At 39.6% G+C, this 19,698-nt stretch overlaps 1 protein-coding gene and 1 long non-coding RNA gene across 3 annotated transcripts in view; one reads left to right on the forward strand and one right to left on the reverse strand.

Moving 5' to 3' along the window:
* Positions 1-231: 231 nt before the first annotated feature.
* On the reverse strand, positions 232-12,627 carry SCRG1 (stimulator of chondrogenesis 1). Its single transcript, XM_027548949.1, has 3 exons — positions 12,539-12,627; positions 3,142-3,397; positions 232-735 (listed from the first exon to the last, which is right to left on the reverse strand). The coding sequence occupies exons 2-3, from the start codon at positions 3,381-3,383 to the stop codon at positions 681-683; spliced, it is 297 nt and encodes a 98-aa protein (XP_027404750.1). The 5' UTR covers positions 3,384-3,397; positions 12,539-12,627; the 3' UTR covers positions 232-680.
* LOC113896872 overlaps positions 756-19,698 on the forward strand; it is a 56,005-nt gene continuing 37,062 nt past the window's right edge. The window contains exons 1-2 of one of the 2 annotated variants that reach the window (XR_003512159.1): positions 756-915; positions 17,041-17,145. This is a non-coding gene — a long non-coding RNA (uncharacterized LOC113896872). Of the gene's footprint in view, positions 916-12,703; positions 12,785-17,040; positions 17,146-19,698 lie in introns of those variants that run through there. The other variant, XR_003512158.1, reaches the window with a different exon arrangement.

The following is a 19,698-nucleotide window of genomic DNA, read 5'->3' on the forward strand; positions in this document are numbered from 1 at the left end:
TTTAATATATGTTTTGTTATTACCCCCAAAAAAGGACATGTCAGGGGTATGCTGCATAGTTTTAAGGATACAGCTATGTGAGTATTTTGGAGCTGGAACTCTGTTCAAAGTCTGTCTTGATTTTTTAGCAAATATCTTAAACTTGAGTTAGCATCTGAAAGATTGATTTAAGAATATTTATCTTGACAATTTTGTTGTTTTTAAAAGAGCAAAATGCAAATACACTTAAAGTATTTGGCATGCATAATATTTATTCATATATTGGCTCCCTTTTCCCCTCTTACTATTATTAGAAAATTTCTAGTTTCCCTTCCAAGAACCTCAATTTATCTCTGGTTCTTTCCATTAAGTGTACATGGTCAATAACTGTTAATGAAGAAGTGAAAGTATTCTTCATCTTTGATCCACAGTTATGGCTCTGCATCTAGAAAACAGAATTCTTTTATCAAGCATATTAAATACCTTATAGATGAAAATTTTCTAGTGAAAAATTTTAAACAATGTCCACAGAGAAAAATTAAATTGAATTTTTATTACTACTTATTTAACACAAGTTTGCTTAGACAAGTAAGAATTTATAGAATCTGTGCTTTATTGCACTGCACAGAAACCAGAAATACACTATTATAGCGCTGTTTGCGGGGAATTATGGGCGGTTTGTCTGGAATACATGAAGATGTTCAGTGATTGTTGCAAGGAATCACGAAAGAGATCTTTGGTCCAAAGAAGACATCTCTGAAAAAGAGTAGAACATGAATTAAATCCAGCTGGAAATTAAGATACATGTTAGTCTTTGCTGGGCTAAAAATGGACAGTGATTTCCAGGATTTCAGACATAACTGTTCTTTTTAGGTGAACAAAGTACAATGAGAATGAGTGGGAAGAATTGCCACAGGAGCAACAAAGATTAAGAAGGTAATCAATTCTTCTACTTTTCCCCATTTGTCATTGACATGATGCTATCGTTTATTGATAAAGAAAAGCAAAGACTGGGTGACTTGGAAACATTACAATCATACCAAAAAATTCATTTCTCTGTTATGGGTGGGAATGGGCATAATGTTTAAGTCTACTGATAAGAAACAGAAGTTTAAAATTTTCTAGGGAAGCAAATAAATACATTTCTAGGTTTTATAGGGAAAGGTGAAATGTTGAGCTACTCAACTTTACTCTTGTTGGAAAAATCACTTAAGGTGATAATGTGATGCTGCCTTCTGTACTAATGTTACGTGTAATCAAAATATGATCCACAGGACTTGGAATTATTAAGGTGGGAAAATATGGATAAACTAATTAGGAAAATGAGGGCTGTTTGTAATAAAATGCCACTCCATTTGAAAAAATGCATGGAATAATATCAAATTATATGTATGTGCAAGGTAGTATTATGATTATGGCTCAGTAGAAATATACTTAGCATACAGTGTACAACATGATAACCATAACTAACACTGTGTGTGATATATTTGAAAGTTTCTGAGATAATATATCCTAAAGTTATCACAAGGAAAAACAATTTTTTGACCATGTGAGGTGATTTGTGTTAACTGCACTTATTATTGTAATCATTTCATAATACAGTTGACCCTTGAACAATACAGCAATAAGGGGTACTGACCTTCTGTGCAACCAAAAATCTGTGAATAACTTTACAGTCAGTCCTCCATACCTGTAGTTCAACATCTGAGAATTCAGCCAATCATAGATGATATAGTGCTATAGTATGTATTTAGTGAAAGAAATTTGCAGGTAAGTGTACCCATGCAGTTCAAATATGTGTTGTTCAAGGGTCAACTGTCTATTTCTTTCAACTCATTGTGCTGTGCACCTTAAATGTGAACAGTGCTATATTTAACTATATCTCAGTGCAACTGAAAAAAAAAAGATGCAAAATTTGTGTTTACAGGTTAAAAAAAAAAAAAGAAATATACTTACCTATTTGTTGCTAATGCAACAGCAGTAACCCAAAATCAGATAGAAACTACTTTCATATATTCATACTTCTATTTCATCCACTAACAATGGATGATCACAAAATTATATCATAAAATAACTACAAGTACATTTCAGTAAATCAGTTTCAAGTCTTATAAGAAAATTTTAAGTATGATATTTTAATATTAGATGGCATTTCATTTATGTAGGAAAAGTTAGGTCATTTTATGGACCTAACTCAGTTAGGACCTAACCTAACTCAGTTAACTTGAGTTCTTGATATCATTCTTTAATCAAGTGATTCTGACATTTTATGATGAATCAGAATTACTCAAAGGGTTTAAATCATAATTGCTTTGCTTCCTCTCCATTGTTTCTGATCCAGCTGGTTTGGTCTGGGGTCCAAGTTTGAATTACATTTTTAACAAGAACTCAGCTAATACTGGAGCTGCTGCCTTGGGAACAACACCTAAGAACCAACTGGTTTGGTAGGAAAATTACCTGGTCCAAATCAGGAGTCCTGGGTTCTAGTGTCAGAGCTGATATTAGCTAGTTATGTGGTTGGTGCTGGTCATTTTACCTCTCTGCACCTTTCCCTGATAAAGCGGTTTTATCTGTCCTTTCTGTCTCACAGATTTCTTAGAAAAATGAAAAACAATGATGACATATGTTGAAAGTAATTTGGAAAAACTAATTTCAAATGAAATAGGCAAGATCACAGTATTTGAGATTCCCCAATAACCAGGAAAAGATTACATTAAAATCAAGAGCTAAAAATCTTTATTGATTTATCTACCTTTGTATTATACTTAAAATACATCTACTTTCCAAGTTGGTAGAAACTTCAGTTAATTTCTCGTTAACTCATATATAGAACTAGAAAGTTTTTCTCTCACTATTAACCAAACTTTTCCATCCTGTTACTTGATGTGTTCACTGGGATCTTTTATCCAAAACCTTTTAATAGACTGGAGTGTTCTTAATTTGTCTTTCATTTAGCTTAACTAAAATCTGCCAAACTCTGTCTCTTAAATGAAAACATTCAGTTGAGTACATAATGTTGATCATCCTAAAAAATAGCTGAGATCTGAATAGGATTTTATTGAAAAGGGTGACAAGTTTCAGCAAACTCCTTGTGAAGGTGTCTTAAGAAAGTTGTTATGCATGCATTTTACAACCATACGTTTTGTGACTGCATTTCCTTACTTTGGGCAGCAGAGCAGTTCGCTGAAGTTGCAGTAACAGACCATCTCACATCCCTTCCCATCCCAGAAGTGATCCTGGACATTGACATCAATCTTTGTCAGGTCAGCTACTCCTTCTGGAAGGCTGTGACAGTTGCGATCTTTTAGTATTTTTCTGTAGCAGGAGAGGCGGTTTGCAGGCATGGCTTGGACTCCTAGCAGCAAAGTTAGTCCAACGGCGAGAGCAAGTACTGTAAATTTCATTTTGGCTCTTGGCTCTGAGATAAAAGAAAATCCAAAATGTGTCAGTGTTTGTTTGTTTCGTAGGTTTTTTAAAAGGATGGAGTTCATAGGAACATAAAATTCTGCAGCGTCCTCATTAACTCTTAAATTGAAAGAGTAGGAATTGATTTTTTTTCTACTTTATTTCAATGTCTTTCTCAAAGTTTTATGACTATCTACAATAAAAATCACTTATTATATTTCTCTAAACTGACATTCCTGAGCTCTACAAAGAAATATTGAATAAGAGTTGTGTGAGGGAGGGAGAAGGAGAAAGTGGGAAGAGCCACTTGCATTTTCAAGTACTCAAGTTCATTAAAAAAATTTTTTTTGTTGAGCTATAATTTTCATACCATACAATTCACCTGCTTTACTTGCACAATTCAATGATTTTTGGAATATTTACAGACTTGTGTAACTATCATCACAGGCATGGATGTTCTTGTTGTTTTTTATTTTTGACCATGAGGCATACGAAATCTTAGTTCCTTGACCAGGGATTGAACCCACGCCCCTTGAGTCTTACCTGCTGGACCGCCAGGGAAGTCCCCCAAACTCACTTTTTTACCAGTATATTCAGTAGGGGAAAACTGCTTTTAAGATGATAAAACTGAAGTAAATTTCTAAAGCAGATATCATTGTTGTGTACAGTGATTCTTGACTTTGCATATCCTAACAACATTGTCAAATAACCCGGACCCCACCCTGACAGAAACAAAAAGCCCACTCATCCTGACACTGACAGATTATATTCTATAGATATATTTACAGTTAAGTTTTTAAAAGTTTCGGACTTATTTAGGGGACTGATTTTTTTCTGCATAATTTTTGTAATTTGTGAACACTTCTCCCACATGGGTTACATCTGAGCCTCAGTTGAAAGCAGAGGCTTGAATTCCCCATAAGAGACCTTTAGCCTGTTTTTAGACACCTACCGTGATGGGGAACTCAATTGTTGACTAAATCCACATATTCCACTGATATAGTTCTAATGTTTCCCTTCCTGGAAAATATTTTTCTGTGGCTTCCACCCATCGGTTCTAATTTGAACTCTTGTGGTCATACCAAGCAAGTTTAAATTCCTCTTTTAGGAGATAATACTTCAAATATAGTATTTGTATGGAATATTCCAAAAGAAGGCAGAGTGCCAAAGAATTGATGCCTTTGAACTGTGGTGCTGGAGAAGACTCCTAAAAATCCCCTGGACAGCAAGGTGATCAAACCAGTCACTTTTAAGCGAAATCAACCCTGAATATTCATTGGAAGGACCAATGCTGAAGCTGAAGCTCCAGTATTTTGGTCATCTGATGTGAACAGATGACTCATTGGAAAAGACCCTGATGCTGGGAAAGACTGAAGGCAAAAGGAGAAGGAGGCAACAGAGGATGAGATGTTTGGATGGCATCACCAATGCAATGGACATGAACTTAAGCAAACTTCAGGAGATGGTGAGGGACAGGGAGGCCTGGTGTGCTGCACTCCATGGGGTCTCACAGAGTCAGGACTGGGTGACTGAACAACAACATGGAATGTTCATGATCTATTGAATTTGGCTTATCTGGCCTCCATATTAAACGAGAAGAGAGTAGAGGCGTTTGCAGTAAAGGAAGACTAGCAAGATAGTGGGAGCCAGAATCAGACACCACAGTCATTCAGATTTCATCTTGTAGGCAGGTGCTGAAGTATCTGAAATGTTTAGTAGAGTTCACCACGGAGCCCATCTGGCCTTGGTGATTGCTGTTTTGGGAGGTTATTAATTACTGATTCAATTTCTTTAGTAGATACAGATCTACTCACATCATCTGAGGAAGGACACTCACTGCTTTTTATGAGTTTGGTGGTTTAGGTGGTTTAGTTGCTAAGTCATGTCCAACTCTTGCGACCCCATGGACTGTAGCCCCCCAGGCTCCTCTGTCCATGGGATTTTCCAGGCAAGAATACTGGAGTGGATTACCATTTCCTTCTCCAGGGGATCTTCCCAACTCAGGAATCGAACCCAGGTCTCCTGCATTGCAGGCAGATTCTTTTATGAGTTTAGAAACTGAAAATACTCTTTCATACTCTGAAAGAGTTTTAGATTTTATTTCATATTCTGATTTGAATTAGTCATTTTTGGCTTTGCTTATATATTTTCTTAGAATTATAAATATTCAATTTAATTCTTACCTCCAAATACTAGTGAAAGGAAAGACAAAAAAATGAGATCTATTTCACTGTATGTTTTTTTCAGATTTGAGAGAACAAGGCACTACAGTGTTGTATTACATCACAGTCTAGTATAGACAGAATAATACCTTCCAATAATAATACCTTACACTTTGCAAATTGTAACATAAGTTGTATTTTTTTCAATGTAATTCTGTGAGGTGTTTTAGTTCTCAGTTACTTCTGATTCAGGCCTTCTTTATCCCCATAAGGTAATTGATGTTTAAAAAAAAGAGTTACATTTCCTGACATTTTTTTCAGATTACTCTTCAAAGAAGGATAATTAAGTCTCTTGTTAGTTGAGCATTTAATATATGCTAGGAATCACCACAGTCATTAAACTTTAAAAGACATAATAAAGTCTAAGACAGAACTCTACTATGCAAAGTTTTTTTTAAAGAGCTTTATTGAGGTAAAATTGACATATACTAAAGGACAGATATTAGAGGATGCAGTTTGGTAAGTTTGGGCACATGTATGTCCCCATTATACCATCACTATAGTCAGGATAGTGAGGGGACCCGTCAGCCCTAAGTCTCCTCCTGCCCTCTTGTCATCCACCTGTCTCAGTCCTCCCTGCCCCCACTCCCATCCAGACAACCACTGACCTGTTTTCTCCCCCGAGATTAAGGTGCATTTTCTCCAGTTTCATATAAATGGAGTCATAAAATATGCACTCTTTTTTTATCTGGCTTTTATCACTCAGCATACTTACTTTGAGAGATATATATCTGTCCATTGCCTGTATCAATAGCTGACTCCTTTTTATTGCTGAGAATTACTGCATTATGTATGCTATAAATTGTTATCCATCCGTCTATTGATGGGTATTTGAGTTTTTTTTAGTTTCAGGCTGTTGCAAAGCTGTTATGAACACTTGTGTACAAGGCTTTGCAAGATCATAGCTTTCATTGTGTGCATGTGTGTGCGTGCTCAGTCGTGTCTGACGTTGCTACCCCATGGACTGTAGCCCACCAGGCTCCTCTGTCCTTGAGATTTTCCTCTCCAGGGGATAGCTGTCATTACTCTTGAGCATATACCTGTGAGTAGAATAACTGGTAGGTGTATGTTTTACTTTTTAAGGAATTACTAAATTGTTTTTCCAAAGTGGTTGTACCATTTAAAATTCCCACCAGCAGTCTGCAAGGGTTCCAGTTTGCTACGTCCTCTCCAACACTTGATATGGTCAGTATTTTTAATTTGTACATTCTGATAGGTGTCTTGTGGTTTTATGTAGCATTTCCTTAATGATTAATGGTATTAAACCTCTTTCATATGTTTTCTTCATCTGTGTATCTTCTTTGTTGACCTGTCCAAATCTTTTCTCATTTAAAAAAGTTGGATTGTGTTCTTGAGTTGTGAGGGTTCTTTGTATATTCTGAACACAAGTTCTTTATTAGATATATACTTTCCAAACATTTCCAAACATTTACTTCACCTATGACTTTCCTTTTCACCTTCTTATTTAAAATAAGCAAATGTTTTAAGATTTTAAAAGAAGGAAAAGTTTTAAATTAATGAAGTATAATTTCTCAGTTTTTTAAAATGGAATGTGGTTTTGGTGTTATTTCTAAGGTCACAAGGGCTTCCCAGGTGGTGCTAATGGTAAAGAACCTACCTGCCAATGCAGGACACATAAGAGATGGGGTTCCATCCCTGCGTAGGGAAGATCCCCTGGAGGAGGGCATGGCAACCCACTCCAGTATTCTTGCCTGGAGAATCCCATGGACAGAGGAGCCTGGTGAGTTACAGTCGATGAGGTCACAAAAGAGTTGGACACAACTTAGCAACTAAATGACAACAACATACAAAATAAATAACAAAGTCCTGCTCTATAGCCCAGGGAAGTATACTAAATATCTTGTAATAACTTATAATAAAAAAGAATCTGAAAAAGAATATGTAACTGAGTGACTAACACAACATTGTAAATCAACTATACTGTATTTCAACAACAATAAAAATTTTTTGAAATAAAATTCTATCTTCCTTCACAGATTCTTAATCTGCCTTTCTTGCTTTAATTTTCCATGACATTTATAAACCTAAATTATTATAAAATATTCTTATTGTGTCTCCCCCCCAATTGAATGGAAGCTCCAGGAAGGCAGGCTTTTTTCTGATATGTATCCACCCCAAGCACCCTTAACAGTGCCTGTCACGTTAGTGAAAGAATAAATAATATATCCTCATCTCTAGATGCTTACAGCCAGAGAAGGATGAGTCCCTCAGATTGCTAAACTCAATAGCTAGTTGCAGAGAGCTTTATAACTGGAAGAGGTTAGTGACCTGCCACATCCTTAAATTTGCATGTCATCAGGTACTATTGTTTTAATTTAAATTAATTCATTGTATTTAACTTTTTCTAAATAGTCTGACTTTAAAATGTATATCCCAATTTCTGGTTTTTGTTCATTTGCTTGATTTTTGTCAAAACTAGCATTTGTTCTGGATTACTAATTCATACCTGACTTAAAAATATATATATTTCTATGTACATGTACATTTATGAGAAGATTCAACAGCAAACAGCAGCTGCCTTTTCTGTAACCTCCCTCCCCTGATTCCTGTCTTTCAAAAGATTGGGAGTAAGGGGAGGAGTTGGGAGGAGAGCTGTAATCTCTTTTTAATCTTTTTGCCTTAATGTGTTTGAATTTTTCTGTTACTTTAGGTCATTGGCATTTTTCATATCTTTTTGAGCTTTGATCTTCCTAGTTTTTTACTATGTAATCATGTTCTTATTTTTGGTAATCTAGTTTAATTTTGTCTATATCTTGTGGCTTTTGAACAAACTCATTCATTTAGCCAACTTGGGCTCCTATTGCCTTTCTTATATTTCCCACATATAAGTGTAGTTTGTTCTTGAGCTAATTTCATGACTGTTAACATCTTATGCTTTCTTTCTATTAGATGGTTCTAATGAGAGCCATTAGATTTTTTTAAGAAAAATTATTTTTCTAAAAAAATAGTAATACCTGGAGAAGGCAATGGCACCCCACTCCAGTACTCTTGCCTGGAAAATCCCATGGATGGAGGAGCTTAGAAGGCTGCAGTCCATGGGGTCGCTGAGGGTTGGACACGACTGAGCCACTTTACTTTCACTTTTCACTTTCATGCATTGGAGAAGGAAATGGCAACCCACACCAGTGTTCTTGCCTGGAGAATCCCAGGGACGAGGAAGCCTGGTGGGCTGGCATCTATGGGGTCACACAGAGTCAGACACGACTGAAGTGACTTAGCAATAACAATAGTGTAAGGCATGGAAAATACAGAAAAGCACAGATAGAATAAAAATCAACTAGAGTTTCAATGTGGAGAGGACAGTTGTTAACCTCACTTAGGACTTCTATTTTTTTTTTTAATTATGATAAAGTTGCTTTACAATGTTGTGTTAGATTCTGCTGTACAACAAAATGAATCAGCTATACATACACATATATCCACTCCCTCTTGAGCCTCCCATGCAGTGGCAAGGGTGTTGAGAAGGAGAAATGGAGATGGCCAGGGACACTGGGAAGCTAACGTTTATGTTCTTGGTGGGAAGTATGTTGGAGAAAGAAGTTGATGGAAGAGATGAGGTGAGAGAGAAAGACTCCAGGATGCCTATTAGGTTTCTGACCTGAATGGTACTGACATTTATTGAGCTGAGGGGGATTTAAGAGTAAATTTCTGGACAAGTTAATCTGAGATGCCCATCAGATGTGAAGTGAAGATGTTGAGTAGACAGCTGAATGCAAATCTGGAGGTATGAACTTGAGGGTCATGGGGATATTTATTGCTTTGTCTTTGTCGTGGTAGGACTTCAGGGCAGTGAGTACAGACTGGGACGAGAAGAGATGAGGGACGGAGGCCTGGGCCAGCCTCTGTGTGGGGACTGGAGGAGGCGATGCCAGTTCCATGAAGGCAGGGCGTGCACCTTTTCCTCCTCCCTCACCTCTCAGAGGCCTGCTTCCAGGCCAGGCTCACAGGATGGGCTCACACAGCATCCGCTGAAAGAAGGAACAAGCAAATTGCTAGAGAAGGCAGTGGGTACGTTGCCACACCGTGGGCCTCTCTGGCTGTGTCCAGGCCAGAGCACAGAATGGCGTTTCTGTCTGCCTTAGTCACATACTAGGGTGGAAAGTTCCACACCTGGCAAGTACTTGCTTGAAGCTTTTTTTTTTTTTTAAACAGTTTATAAATTACCTGTTTGAACTGAAGTCTTCTCTTTTCCTTTACTTAAGTACAGATAAATAGCTTTAACTACTATTCTGCAAGTGGGGAAATGTCTGAACCAGTATGTCCCCATGATACATTGGTTTGTTTTTTCTTTAAAAGACACTGACCTTCATCCTTAGAAATCCATCAAGACCATATATTTTCAAGTGCCAACAAGAGTGAAATTATTTTGACCAGTTTGAAGCAAATTGCTCTCTTTTTTCCCCTCCTTCTGTTGAAGGACCTCCCCTTTAAATTCCTCCTGGAATGCATGCAAATTACAACAGCAAATAAAGCTAAAAACTGAACATCTGAGGAAATAACAAGAGATCTTTAGATAGTTACCGACTGGTTTTTTTGGATTCAATTTTATGTAACTAACATTGTTTCTAATGTTGTAAGATATCATTCCTATCCCAGCAGGATAGCGGCATTATTTTTTACAATAAAATTATATTGTATCTCATTTTATGTGTTTAATAATTGATATTAACAAATACAATTCAGATGAAAAACCTAAAAAAATATAGATCACCTGATAAATGTCTGATTAATCATCAGATCAGATCAGATCAGTCGCTCAGTCGTGTCCGACTCTTTGCGACCCCATGAATTGCAGCACGCCAGGGCTCCCTGTCCAACACCAACTCCCGAAGTTCACTGAGACTCACGTCCATCGAGTCAGTGATGCTATCCAGCCATCTCATCCTCTGTCGTCCCCTTCTCCTCCTGCCCCCAATCCCTCCCAGCATCAGAGTCTTTTCCAATGAGTCAACTCTTCACATGAGGTGGCCAAAGTACTGGAGTTTCAGCTTTAGCATCATTCCTTCCAAAGAAATCCCAGGGCTGATCTCCTTCAGAATGGACTGGTTGGATCTCCTTGCAGTCCAAGGGACTCTCAAGAGTCTTCTCCAGCACCACAGTTCAAAAGCATCAATTCTTCAGTGTTCAGCGTTCTTCACAGTCCAACTCTCACATCCATACATGACCACAGGAAAAACCATAGCCTTGACTAGACGGACCTTTGTTGGCAAAGTAATGTCTCTGCTTTTCAATATGCTATCTAGGTTAGTCATAACTTTCCTTCCAAGGAGTAAGATTAATCATAACCCTGGATAAATTTTTTTGAGCTTTTTATTTTGTATTGGGGTATATCCAATTAACAATGTGGTGATGGTTTCAGGTGAACAGTGAAGGACTCAGCCACACATGTACATACATCCATTCTCCCTCAAACTCCCTCAATAGTGGCCTTATTTTCAAAAGATCAATGCAGAGGATAAACGGCTGTAGGCAAGATGTTTCCAGTTAAACAATAAATCACTGCCACTGTCATATATGGAGGGGATTGCAAATGTTGGTTGTGTAAGGGTATTTGGCACCAGCAAGCTTTTGAATGGTTGGACTTAAGGGGAAACTGAAAAAGAAAAATTATCTCATTTAATGGCCAAAACTTGCAGGGTTATGTCGTGAAAGCGTTCAGACCTTCAGGGAGCAATGCTCCTGCAGACAGCTGATGTCTGTTCTAGAAACTGGCATTAATAGCATGGAATGAAGCAGAATTGATGAATTAGAAAGGGCAGCCCTTTTTCTGATTCCTTTTGTAACATGGCCAGAAAGAAGTGAAGGCTGCAAAAGCAATGAAAATTCCAACCCAGAGCTTGACATTTAAAATATCAAAATTATAGTTGGAAGAGATGAAAACTGCCGTCCAGTCCATGATGTTTTCCATTCATCTTTCCTGGCCGATGAAAATCAATGTTTTTTTTTTTTTTTTTTTACAATTCCCTCTCTTTCTTATTAACTGTACCAGAAGAGATTTATATTGGAATGACTGAGCACTGAATTGAAACTTCTCAAAGTGTAGGTTAAAGGAACAGAAGTGGTATTACAAGGTGAATAAGCCTTCCAAGCATCTTTAAAACAGACACAGTCAGCTCCAAGAGACCCTCATCAGTTGAAAACCAGTCTACCTCCGCCCCGAAGGTGATCTGCCTTCGAACGTCTTAGAGGATGCTATGAATATGCAGGCTTGCATCATTCTCATTATTTCCCTGAAATCATTACCACTGCAGCATTTGAGAGAGCTTTTCACAGCTTGTGTAACTAAGTGAAGGACCTTTAAAGAGGAATTTTCATAAGTCCCAAAGGAAGAAAGGGTTCCCTTTATTGTAGCAGTATAGACAGTGTGTTGTATTCCATCCTGGGGGTGCCGAGGATAAATTTCGTGAATTCCCTCTTTGTCTCACATATTTATACCAGTTTCTTATTTTAGGAATCAGGATTTTCAAAAGCAAAAACAAAACAAAACATTGCTTTCTCACTGTCTTTATACTTCATGTAAAGTAGGAATAAAGAGATACAGCTAGTGCCTGGAAAAGGAGCTTATAATACTTCCATCAGTCTCACATAGTCCTGAGTAATTGTGGGGCCAGATTCAGAGTAGATGGGGGCTTTAATAAGGCTTTCATAAGGACCAGTGAGGGAGCTGCCTCCTTTAAAGCCCCCAATTAAATGCCTTTCCTGTTAAGAAATGTACATTTTCTCTTCTCTTTTCATCTGATTCTTTCCCTCTAACCTGGGAAGTATCATTTTTCTCATCACCTCCTCTGAGGCTTTCTCCATCTCCCTTTCTCTTCTGACTCAGACACAAAAACACTTCTGCCCTATTCTATAGCAGTAGTTTGCAGCAGAAACAACAACCTAAAATGATTTTTAAGGAAAAAAGTACATACCGTTTTTCTTCTTTCCTTTGGTCTTCTTGGCAGAGGAATCTCCTTAAATGCTCAAACTCACTGGGTGAGTTTGGGCAAAAGGAGAAAAGAGGAGGTGCTGGAAGGAGGTTACAAGTGGACCTTTGTCTGCTTCATCCCTCACCAGCCCGCCTGCCAGGCCACTGCAGCCAAGACTGGGGAGAGAAGGCAGTGGAGAGAGACAGGGCTGCGAGATGGAGAACGGCCCCCTGGATTCTTCCAAACCAGGTGGGAGTGAGCTAAGAGCTTCTTGACAAGGAAATAGCTGGTCTGCATAGGCACCTCAGGGAGGCGGACTGTCACAGCAATGAAGTGTAGAACCTGAGGCATTTACGGAGAGCACAGAGAGTGATTTTTACCTTAGGGTGTGTGTGTGAGAGAGAGAGAGAGAGACAGACAGGCAGAGAGCACAGAGTGCTTTTTACCTTAGGAGAACAGGATGTGTGTGTGTGTGTGTGAGAGAGAGAGAGAGAAGGAGAGAGAGAGATAAGGGCACAGAAAGCAAAGGAGAGGAGGGAGGAGGAGCAGGAGGAATGGCCACTGTGATTCAGGAAGGCGGTTGGCTGAGGATCTTTTCCCTTTCACAGTTTCTTTGTGTGTTTTTGCCAAGTTTTCCTTACCATCTAGATGTCTTATTTTGATATGGGTTGCAGAGTTGGACACGACTTAGCGACTGAACAACAACCATCCCAGCTTACCAGGTCCTCACCCAAATGTTATCCGTCACTGTAAAACAGTTTTAATGAAGTGGATGAAACTGGAGCCTATTATACAGAGTGAAGTAAGCCAGAAAGAAAAACACCAATACAGTACACTAACGCATATATATGGAATTTAGAAAGTTGGTAACAATAACCCTGTGTACGAGACAGCAAAAGAGACACTGATGTATAGAACAGTCTTATGGACTCTGTTGGAGAGGGAGAGGGTGGGAAGATTTGGGAGAATGGCATTGAAACATGTATAATAACATGTATGAAACGAGTTGCCAGTCCAGGTTCGATGCACGATACTGGATGCTTGGGGCTGGTGCACTGGGACGACCCAGAGGGAGGGTATGGGGAGGGAGGAGGGAGGAGGGTTCAGGATGGGGAACACATGTATACCTGTGGCGGATTCATTTCGATATTTGGCAAAACTAATACAATATTGTAAAGTTTAAAAATAAAATAAAATTAAAATTAAAAAAAAAACCATAAAATGACTAAAAACGAAATCTATTCTGTGCCTCAAAATAAAGGCATGAAAGGAATTTCATTCTGTTTGGAGTGAAGTGGAATTGTAGCATCTGTTAACTATCCTTTAGTCATTGTTGTTTTAATTCAATTTTGACCAGAATTCCAGGAGTTAGAAAGATTATAATAGAGCAGGATTATCTAGATGAAGAACAGGGGGGAAAGCATTCCTGGTTGTATCGAATGAACTTTTCAGCCAACCCAGTGTGTATGTCTGTGTGTATGTCATATATATATATATATGAGAAGGAAATGGCAACCCACTCCAGTATTCTTACCTGGAGAATCCCAGGGACAGGGGAGCCTGGTGGGCTGCCGTCTATGGAGTCGCCCAGAGTCGAACATGACTGAAGTGACTTAGCATGCCTGCATGCGTATATATATAAGTGTGTGTGTGTGTATACATTATCAGTCTTATGTTCAATCAAAGTTTATTACAAATAGAAAGTGTTAGTCACTCAGTTGTGTTCAACTCTTTGCTACTCCATGGACTGCAACCTGCCAGGCTTTTCTAAGTCCCTGGAATTCTCCAGGCAAGAATACTGGAGTGGGTAGCCATTCCCTTCTCCAGGGGATCTTCCTGACCCAGGGATTGAACCCAGGTCTCCCACATTGCAGACAGATTCTCTACCATTTGATCCACCAGAAAGAAAGAAAGTGAAGCCTCTCAGTTGTGTCAGCCTCTTTGATACCCCATGGTCTGTAGCCTGCCAGGCTCCTCCATCCATGGGCTATTCCAGGCAAGAATACTGGAGTGGGTTGCCATTTCTTCCTCCAGGGGATCTTCCCAACCCAGAGATGAAACCCAGGTCTCCCGCATTACAGGCAGATTCTATACTGTCTGACCCACCAGTTCAGTTCAGTCGCTCAGTTGTGTCCAACTCTTTGTGACCCCATGAATTGCACCATGCCAGGCCTCCCTGTCCATCACCAACTCCCGAAGTTCACTCAGACTCAAGTCCATCGAATCAGTGATGCCATCCAGCCATCTCATCCTCTGTCATCCCCTTCTCCTCCTGCCTCCAATCCCTCCCAGCATCAGAGTCTTTTCCAATGAGTCAACTCTTCGCATGAGGTGGCCAAAGTACTGGAGTTTCAGCTTTAGCATCATTCCTTCCAAAGAAATCCCAGGGCTGATCTCCTTCAGAATGGACTGGTTGGATCTCCTTGCAGTCCAAGGGACTCTCAAGAGTCTTCTCCAGCACCACAGTTCAAAAGCATCAATTCTTCGGCACTCAGCTTTCTTCACAGTCCAACTCTCACATCCATACATGACCACTGGAAAAACCATAGCCTTGACTAGACGGACCTTTGTTGGCAAAGTAATGTCTCTGCTTTTCAATATGCTATCTAGGTTAGTCATAACTTTTCTTCCAAGGAGTAAGCGTCTTGTAATTTCATGGCTGCAGTCATCATCTGCAGTGATTTTGGAGCCCCAAAAAATAAAGTCTGACACTGTTTCCACTGTTTCCCCATCTATTTCCCATAAAGTGATGGGACCAGATGCCATGATCTTCGTTTTCTGAATATTGAGTTTTAAGCCAACTTTTTCACTCTCCTCTTTCACCTTCATCAAGAGGCTTTTTAGTTCTTCTTCACTTTCTGCCATAAGGGTGGTGTCATCTGCATATCTGAGGTTATTGATATTTCTCCCGGCAATCTTGATTCCAGCTTGTGCTTCTTCCAGCCCAGCATTTCTCATGATGTACTCTGCTTAGAGGTTAAATAAGCAGGGTGACAATATACAGCCTTGACGTACTCCTTTTCCTATTTGGAACCAGTCTGTTGTTCCATGTCCAGTTCTAACTGTTGCTTCCTGACCTGCATACAAATTTCTCAAGAGGCAGGTCAGGTGGTCTGGTATTCCCATCCCTTTCAGAATTTTCCACAGTTTATTGTGATCCACACAGTCAAAGGCTTTGGCATAGTCAATAAAGCAGAAATAGATGTTTTTCTGGAACTCTCTTGCTTTTTCGATGATCCAGCAGATGTTGGCAATTTGGTCTCTGGTTCCTCTGCCTTTTCTAAAACCAGCTTGAACATCTGGAAGTTCACGGTTCACGTATTGCTGAAGCCTGGCTTGGAGAATTTTGAGCATTACTTTACTAGCGTGTGAGATGAGTGCAATTGTGCGGTAGTTTGAGCATTCTTTGGTATTGCCTTTCTTTGGGATTGGAATGAAAACTGACCTTTTCCAGTTCTGTGGCCACTGCTGAGTTTTCCAAATTTGCTGGCATATTGAATGCAGCACTTTCACAGCATTATCTTTCAGGATTTGAAATAGCTCAACTGGAATTCCATCACCTCTGCTAGCTTTGTTCGTAGTGATGCTTTCTAAGGCCCACTTAACTTCACATTCCAGGATATCTGGCTCTAGGTGAGTGATCACACCATCATGATTATCTGGGTCATGAAGATCTTTTTTGTACAGTTCTTCTGTGTATTCTTGCCATCTCTTCTTAATATCTTCTGCTTCTGTTAGGTCCATACCATTTCTGTCCTTTATTGTGCCCATCTTTGGATGAAATGTTCCTTTGGTATCTCTAATTTTCTTGAAGAGATCTCTAGTCTTTCCCATTCTGTTGTTTTTCTCTATTTCTTTGCATTGATCGCTGAAGAAGGCGTTCTTATCTCTTCTTGCTATTCTTTGGAACTCTGCATTCAGATGCTTATATCTTTCCTTTTCTCCTTTGCTTTTCGCTTCTCTTCTTTTCACAGATATTTGTAAGGGCTCCCCAGACAGCCACTTTGCTTTTTTGCATTTCTTTTCCATGGGGATGGTCTTGATCCCTGTCTCCTGTACAGTGTCACGAACCTCAGTCCATAGTTCATCAGGCACTCTATCAGATCTCGTCCCTTAAATCTATTTCTCACTTCCACTGTATAATCATAAGGGATTGGGAAGCCACCAAATAGAAAAATTCCCCCAAATTAATGACAGTGCCAGTTCATGATATAGAACTTAAGCAATAATGTTAAAAGTATTGGTATTAAATTTGAAAAGCAGGCTGATTAGTATTTCCTAAAAAACAAGTAACAGTAACAGCAAAATGCTCCCAATCAGAGGAAGTCTCGGAAGATGTTTTAGGTATAAGTAATTGCAGACATTGGACATCTTAAACTTGTGGGGGAAAAAATGGGAACATACATAAACTCTTCCCCTGATTCCCACCTGGGAGCTTAGGCCTGCACCCAGATTTAGGATATGCTGCTGTTCCCTAACCAGCCCCTTTCTCCTGTTTCCTCCAGGCTTAAAGCCTTCTGGAGTGGCTGAGGGTGAGGTGTGGAGAGAAGCAGCCTCAAGTTTCAACCTTCACAGGTCCCCTCCCAGGAGAGAAGGAGGACCTGTTTTATGTGAGTATCTTCGACAAAAGGATTTTCACAATAATCATGCTAATTGAAAACTAATTCACAATATATTTGTTGACATTATGAGACAAAATAGCCTTTGAAAATGTCTCTAAAAATCTTCCATCCGTTAAAAAGAAACAATTAACCTGTTTTATTAACTTAATTACTTTTGAGCTCCATATAAGAGTATTCTTTTTGATGAAAACTAAAGTTTCCTCTGAACCTGGAACGTTTGTGCTGAGAATGGCTTTTGCAAGTGAATTGAACAAGATAACCTCCAGTACTCAGACTTAGCTTTCTGCTACTGCAGTGAAACAGGAAAATTGACCCACTGAGGAGCCTCCATGAGGCCTGGAGGAGACAGCAGAATTAGTCACCAATGGGCTGTGGCCTGTGAGCTTATGCCGCTGCAGGAAGGCACCTGCTTCCCAAAGGCCCTCCTGTTGGTATTAGGATGCACTTGGGAACTGCTAGGACCCCCGACAGGCAGCCGTGACTGTGACGGGGCTTACGGGGGGGACTTCCTGCTCAGAAAATTTCATCAGAAGAGCAAACACACACTCTCCTTTGCCTGGGTGTGCACAGCAAGTCTCCCTGACCCGTAGAAGTCGTGAGCACCCTGCTGGACCTGATCTTTATTTTTTGTTCTTGAATAGTCTAACTTATTATTCAATTTGTTTCAAAATAATCCCTGGTGTCTCAGACAGTAAAGAATCTGCCTGCAATGCAGGAGACCCGGGTTAAATCACCTGGAGTAGGGAATGGCTTCCCACTCCAGTATTCTTGCCTGGGAAATCCTATGGACAGAGGAACCTGGTGGGCTACAGTCCGTGGGGTCGCAAAGAATCAGACAAGCCTGAGCAACTTTAATGGGGTGAAATAGTTTGGTATAACAGCAATTACCATTTAAAGTATTTTATGTTTTTAAATATAGCTTAAGGCACATGTATTCTGTTGCTTAGTCAACTCTTTGCAATCCCGTGGACTCCTCTGTCCACAAGATTCTCCAGGCAATAATAGTGGAGTGGGTTGCCATTTCTTCCTCCAGGGAATCTTCCCGACCCAGGGATCGAACTCTCATCTTCTGCATGCCTCCTGTGTTGGCAGGCAGATTCTTTACCACTGAGCCACCTGGGAAGCCCTCAGCTCAAAGAACATCCATTGCTTAAATGCACTTTGACATAATAAGACAATACTTTTATAGGCATCATTGACACCTGTGAACAATAAATAGCCTAGTAGACAGATTAAGGTTTAACCTTTCTTTTCTTTGGTGGCTATTTAGAGATTTAAAAGAACAAATAACTCATTTCAACAGGACTCTGCTACAGATATTTACCTCTATATAATCTTCAGCTCAGACATGGAATGCCAAAAACAGGCTTTTGTTAGCTGACCCCCTCGACCCCCAACAAGGAAAATTATCCCCAAACCCATGTTTTTATTTTAGATATATTGATCTTCCAGTATAAAGCTTGTCTTTTAAATACCAAATGCAATCTAGGGCCCACAACCTGACTCCTTCTAAAGAATGAGAAGAAAGCAGAACTGAGAAATTTCTTTGAATTGTTTGGTAACTATGTACAAATTTTAAGAGGTCAGTCAATCTTGATACATGGAGCTAAACCTGCTGGTAAATAATTACACTTCTCAGACACTGCGTCTTTATCTTATGACAAAAACTGATCTTTAAATATCATAGAAATAAAGTCAGAAAAGTGGACCTCAGGAGAGAAGTGGATCGAGGAGAACTGGCCAGTTTTAGGAGCCCATGGAATATTTAGAATGAATGATCATGTTCACATGAAAATAAACCCTGGCAGGAAAAGAGGCCAAGAAAGAAGGAAACTTGAAAATGAGCCCTTTGGTTTCCTGGCAGTCTAAAAGAGGCCTTGGACTGACAGTAAATGGAATCATAGCCCAGATCCCAACAATAATTGTGTGGTTTGTTGGACACAACCTACTTATCAAACCGAGAATGAGAAAAGGTTAAGTTGCCAATGGGTGTTCTCTGTAGAGCCAAAGTGGGTGCTGAAGCCTCTACAAGCCTCTGGTCAGTTGGTAATGAGGACAATACCTGTATCAACATTAGTGATAAAAATGACATTGCCAAGTTCACCAAACACTTTAGAAATCTTGGCTTATTTCACCCAAGCAACATTCCTTCCCGAGGTACTTTTTCAGGTGGGGAACTGGGGCTCCAAAAGGTCAGGTGGCAAGACCAAGCTCACCCAGCTGATAAGCAGTGGAACTGAGACCGGAAAGAAGACAAAATTGTGCTGTTAGCCTGTCGCCTTGGTAGTAGGAGGAGTGGAACGAGAGTGAGTCTAAAATTACAATGCAGTTGGAAACGGCAACCTGCTAGGGCCAAGGGGCTTACGTGCAGTGCCTTTTGCCCTGTTTTATAGGGTCTATTTCCAAAGTTGCTCAAGTCAGCACCTTTCTCTTCATCCCACTCTCTAGAAAGGTTGTTTTGTACATTTGTCATATAATTAGCTTGCTCTGTCACATTCTACTTTCCATCCTGCGATACCCCAACCTCTTAAAGATACTTTT

Source organism: Bos indicus x Bos taurus, chromosome 8, assembly GCF_003369695.1.
Source record: "Bos indicus x Bos taurus breed Angus x Brahman F1 hybrid chromosome 8, Bos_hybrid_MaternalHap_v2.0, whole genome shotgun sequence".
NCBI lineage: Eukaryota > Metazoa > Chordata > Mammalia > Artiodactyla > Bovidae > Bos > Bos indicus x Bos taurus.

Excerpts from the sequence above, each read along its gene's own strand:
- SCRG1 (XM_027548949.1), bottom strand. The coding sequence starts at position 3,383 with ATGAAATTTACAGTACTTGCTCTCGCCGTTGGACTAACTTTGCTGCTA. Across the intron at positions 736-3,141 it reads GAACTGCTCTGCTGCCCAAA|AGATGTCTTCTTTGGACCAA; the intron begins GTAAGGAAATGC and ends ACTCTTTTTCAG.